The 5792-nt window shown below is 36.3% G+C and overlaps 1 protein-coding gene across 1 annotated transcript; it reads right to left on the bottom strand.

Moving 5' to 3' along the window:
- Window positions 1–1089: 1089 nt before the first annotated feature.
- LOC134252574 (uncharacterized) lies at window positions 1090–2230 on the bottom strand. The gene is made up of 3 exons (XM_062735077.1): window positions 2143–2230; window positions 1461–1750; window positions 1090–1364 (listed from the first exon to the last, which is right to left on the bottom strand). Exons 1-2 carry the CDS (start codon window positions 2204–2206, stop codon window positions 1479–1481), a joined length of 336 nt encoding a protein of 111 aa, XP_062591061.1. The 5' UTR covers window positions 2207–2230; the 3' UTR covers window positions 1090–1364; window positions 1461–1478.
- Window positions 2231–5792: the final 3562 nt, after the last annotated feature.

The following is a 5792-nucleotide window of genomic DNA, read 5'->3' on the forward strand; positions in this document are numbered from 1 at the left end:
GATGCAAGCTTTAAACGACAGAAAAAATATTATGATGAAAAACTTAAACCACGAATATACAATAATGGCGATTTTGTGTGGAGATGGTATCCACCTTGGGCAAAACAAAAATTAGGCCTAGGTTGGCGAGGTCCATACCAGATTATTAAGAAAATAAGTAATGTTACGTACAAAATACAATGTTGTCAAACAGGTGTAGTGGTTAGTGGTCCATGTTGACCATCTAAAGCCATACATATCAGAAGAAATGCCAGTTATGTACAGTAACACACCATCATTAGATTCATACACAGAGGACAATGAAGACTCAGATGAATTGAGCTACATGCATAGTCAAGACATGAAAGAGGCATCTCCTCAACACACTCGATATGGGAGACAAATCAAAGCTCCACTCAAATATTCACCATAACTTTGTTGGCTTTCATACAATTCAATTTCAACCATCATGTAATCATGTGTCATTATCATCAGTCATCGCCATATCATCTTAAATTTCTCAGTGTACTAATGAAGATTATTAATATCCTACCAAACATTCAGTACAAAACGCATACAAAGCATAATCTTTGCAGTTTCAGACATTACTATATAAACATGTGAATACCATTCAGAAACAAACATGGTTATTGAAACCAAAGTCAATCATGACAGTACCGTAGTATCATTACAGTTTATACCATATATGCTTTATGATATGAAACCTTGTTGTTTGACATGAGCAGATACATGCAAATCATATGTATAGAAATAAAATTCTGGAAAGTCATTGATATTGTACTCATATGCTTTCAGAGATATGTATATTAGTGAAAGGTTATTGCAACCTTGTGTTAGGTCATAGTATAGATCTATATGGGAATGTTTATTATAACACTATGGTCGGTTATTGTATACCGAGTAGTATGACATGAACTTTTCTTGATTTCATAAAGAGAAAATTATCAAGGTGTATCCTTGAGGTCAAGGTTAAAAATGTCATTGTGACATATATATCTATATGGTATACAGATTGCTTTGACACTGTCTAGTATTTTGAGTATTTTACATTTATACAGTAATACTGAAACTTGTAACTATTATGGCAATTTATTTGCAAGTTATTAATAACTGAATTATTGATTTTCAGTAATGGACACTGACGTATTAGACATTCTTATTGGAGATGACGACCTCCTGCAGTTTGATGACTTGCTTGACAACTCTGTCTGTCCTTTCACTTATACTCAGGGGATGACATGCCCTGTCCTGTCCTGTGGATCTACCATTTTTTCAACTCGGAAGTCGTATGCACGCCACTGGGACGCCAAGCACAAGAACACCACCTGTACGTATAGATGTTCCATCCCCGGGTGTACCTCTTCCTGCAAGAGACGTACGGACATTAAATTCCATCTGAGATCCATTCATAGATTACAAGGCGCTGCCCTCGAGAACTTTTTAGTGAATTGTCAGCCTACCATCCTTCCTAACAAGGGCTATGTTGATCCAGGGAGTTTGAAGTTTGTCGCTTCCCTGCGGGACCCAGGCACTCTGCCAGCTGTGATGCCACCACCATCTGAGCCACCTGTGCAGTCTGCCTCTTCGTTGTCTCCACCTGAGCCTATTGTGTCCGCATCTCCAGCGTCCGTGTCCTTACCGTCATCTACCGTACAAGCTTCATCATCCACACCTAGTGTATCATCCGCGCCGTCCATATCTACTTCTACAGCTTCGTGCCAGACTGACTTTCTGCCATTTTCTTCAGTACCTGAAAGTAGAGAGGATTTAGAGTCTTTTGTATCTTGTATCAGTGAAGAGATAGAACGGTTAGAGAGAATGCGTGAGATGGCGAGGAAGAGGTTGAACGAAAGTAGCGAGATTCAGAGGGAGAGAGAGCTTAGGCGTGAGGATGAGAAGGAGAACAGGAGATTGAAGTTTGAGCTGGATAGTATTAAGAGGAATAAGAGTGAGCGAGAGAGATTGTATTTTTCTAGGGACGAGAGGTTTGAGATGCATGAGAGGCCTGATGGCAGTTTAAGTTGTTTTAAGCGGGACAGTACTAGTTTAAGTGAGAGAATGAATAAGAGGGTTGAGCTTGTACCTTTTAATGTTTACACAGAAGAGTAAAATATATGCATTGTTATTGTCATCCTTACATACCTCTGTCATTTTTGTTGTCATTTTTTTTCATTGATCCATTTTCATAGTCATATTTTCCATTCATGTTTGTTGTTGTTCTGAAATAGAAAGTTATTTTTATTAATCTATGTATAGATTATTCATAAAAGTCAACCTATGTTATACATATATCATAATCAGATAACACATCATCATTTGTTATGGCATGTAGTAATATTCTATTTGAACTGTGAGTGTGAAGCTTAGCTTACTTCAGGTTTCTGAGTCAAGGAGTTCCATCCAGATCTATGGAGAGACTGTGATATGTCACATCATCATATGTGTATCGCGATGACATTCGTGTGACATTTGTTTTTGCGCATTTTCGGACCATGCCGTGTGTTTACACTGTGTTCCGTCGTTCCCGGATGTTCCTTTACATGTGAACAATTCGTACCAAAGTTATTTCGCGTGTGCGATGGATTGTGCTTTTGAGCATGGACTGTCCTATGGACTGTGATTTAAAATAATTCTAATGTAATACACAATGCTTGTGAACAATATTTATTGCATTAAAGAATATCTTTATAGATATAATGTGATATTATATCTCACATTGAGCATGTATTGAATACTTACCAGTAATAATTTGTGTTTTCAATGTATTTCATGATATTATTCATGGTATTGAATTGAAGATTTGTGAACATTGATGTTTTAACTGTTATCTCTGTTACCTATTTATTAATTTTAAAAGCATCTTTGTGTCTTAGATAACAGTGCGACAGAGTGTAATATAATTATTATTTATTGTTTTAAATATGTGACTCTATGCTGAAATGTTTTAAACATGAAGTTACTTTTTATATCATGTTGAATTGTTAAAACATTATGGTTAATATGCACTTATATATTCATACTTATTATATATACTTTAGACTTATGTCTTTGACATAAGATCTTAGGAGGGGGGAGTGTAGTGGAGACACCTATCGGTTATACGAGTTATCGCTCTTGGATCCTGGGGGCGGAGTGCGGTTGTCCTTGACAACCGGTACTCCTCCGCTAGGATCCGGGCGTTCCCGACGCTATCCGCGTACAGTCTGATTTTCCGTATAATTCAATACAGTCATAATTATTTTTACAGGAGCTTGACTCCATTCAATTTCATTGAAATCTTTATTTATAGCGTCTAATTTATACATATTTTGCCTTCCAAACTTGATTCCTGAAACTAGTGAAAGTATTTTTCCATAATCTCCAACGTTACAGGTAATTTCCACTGCACACCCTTTTCTATTTTGTTGTTTTGTTGATTCTTATCATCAATAAATTATATCTAAATTTAATACAGGTTTTTGTATTCATTTATATCATGATTTGGGATCTCGTTACACTCGGGACTGTTTAAAGTATTTACCATCCTGTTACAATATATTTTGGCTAAAAACCTAGGGATATTTAAAGATAAACGGTCTTTAGCTCACCTCAGCGAAGTTGGGGGAGCTTATGTAATACCCTCGGCGTCGGCGTCGGTGTCCCAGGTTAAGTTTTTGGAGCAGTTTTCTTTTTAAATACAACTGTGTCCTATATTGATTAGACATGCATGGAAGATGCTTCTAGTGTGTTTCATTGTAACAGTCAAAGTTTCAGATGCTGCAATTTCAGCAAAGGAATGACCAGGTTATTGTTTTTGGAGCAGGTTAACATTTTTGGTGCAGTTTTTGGTGTAGATCTCATTTCCAAGGAATTATAAGCCCTATGTTGACCAAACTTGCATGGGTGATACATCTAAGGATGTACACTACCGGGCTTGCTTCGGATGCTTAATCTGACCTACATTTTCCGGTTGAGTGAACAGGTTAATGTTTTTGATGCAGGTCTCTTTTCCAAGGAACTATAAGCCCTGTGTTGACCAAACTTGCATGGATGATACATCTAAGGATGCATACTACCAGGCTTACATTTTCCGGTTGAGTGAACAGGTTAAAGTTTTTGGTGCAGGTCTCATTTCCAAGTAACTATGAGCACTATTATGACCAAACTTGCATGGATGATACATCTAAGGATGCATATTACCAGGCTTACTTCGGATGCTGAATCTGACCTACATTTTCCGGTTGAGTGAACAGGTTAAAGTTTAAGGTGCAGGTTTCATTTCCAACATACTATGAGCCTTATAATGACCAAACTTGCATGGATGATACATCTAAGGATGCATACTACCAAACTTACTTCGGATGCTGGATCTGACCTTCATTTTCCAGATGAGTGAACAGGATAAAGTTTTTGGTGCAGGTCTCATTTCCAAGTAACTATATGCCCTATGTTGACCAAACTTGCATGGATGGTACATCTAAGGATGCACACTACCAGGCTTGCTTTAGATGCTGAATCTGACCTACATTTTGTGGATGAGTGAACAGATTAAAGATTTGATGCAGGTTTTATTTCTAAGTTACTATGAGCCTTATAATGACTTAACTTGCATGGATGATACATCTTAGGATGCATACTAATAGACTTGCTTCGGATACTGAATTAGACATACATTTTTCAGATAATGGACCAATTACCAAAAAACTATAAGGATTATATAACGTTGTATAAACCAAACTTGCATAAATGATGCATCAAGGGATGAAAACTCTCAAATTTGCTTCAGATGCTGGATTTTAATTACATTTTCATGAAAAAGAACTAGTTTGAAGTATTTATATAGGTCTATTCCAAAATATCATTGGTCAATTGTGTGACTTTGCCTTACTTAAAGACAACATTCGTTGAGGTGAGCTCTGTAATGATCTCTGATCCCCTCCCAACTGAAATCGCTACCCCCCCCCCCTCCAAAGGCTTCTTAAGGCCATATATGTACATTTACGTAAAATCCCTATCTCTGACACATACAACTTTATTCAAAATTGTTCATTTGAATTCCATACCTCGCAAGAATATCACAATAACTATGACCAAGCATTGCTAATTTTAGCAGTTTTTAAAATGACTAAAGTAATTCCAGATCCTGTTTTCGAGATTCGTGTAGTTTATGTATTGATAGGGTACATTAATGTCTTTTTAGTACACAGAAATTCGAAGTATATGCAATTCTAGGTATTAGATAAGTCTATCACCGGGGAAAATAAGCGTCAAACTTTCCGGCAACAATAAAACATAAAAATACTAACGATGGAATAGCACTTTATTATAAACGTAGGTCGGTAGGTGAATTGATTGGAAGTCCAAAAATTACACCCGAACAATCCGAAGCCTAGGAGTTAACTGATTAACAATGATTCGTGTAACATATAAATAATAAATTATAACAATGGCAATTAGCACAATTCTGAGCATGAGTGACAGATGGCTTAGATGGAATAACTCATGACATGCTGAGTAAACATATGAAATAATTAATTTCCAGATTCGGAGTTACATAGTAATTAGCATAATTAAAGTTTCTCAAGTTAATTGTTTAAAATAATTACAGTAAATTAAGAGTATATTTCTAAAATTGTTTTTATCAAAATATCACCGGGGAAAATAAGCGTCAAACTTTCCGGCAACAATAAAACATAAAAATACTAACGATGGAATAGCACTTTATTATAAACGTAGGTCGGTAGGGTGAATTCTGGAAGTCCAAAAATTACACCCGAACAATCCGAAGCCTAGGAGTTAACTGATTAACAATG

This window comes from Saccostrea cucullata, unplaced genomic scaffold, assembly GCF_032062105.1.
Source record: "Saccostrea cucullata isolate Sc308-1 unplaced genomic scaffold, CSIRO_AGI_Scuc_v1 ctg2268, whole genome shotgun sequence".
NCBI classification, from domain to species: Eukaryota; Metazoa; Mollusca; class Bivalvia; order Ostreida; family Ostreidae; genus Saccostrea; species Saccostrea cuccullata.

Bases quoted from the DNA above. Each gene is read 5' to 3' on its own strand.
- LOC134252574 (XM_062735077.1), bottom strand. From the start codon at position 2,206: ATGAATGGAAAATATGACTATGAAAATGGATCAATGAAAAAAAATGAC. The intron at 1,751-2,142 runs GTATGTAAGGAT...CTCTACTTTCAG, and splicing joins TGACAACAAAAATGACAGAG to GTACTGAAGAAAATGGCAGA.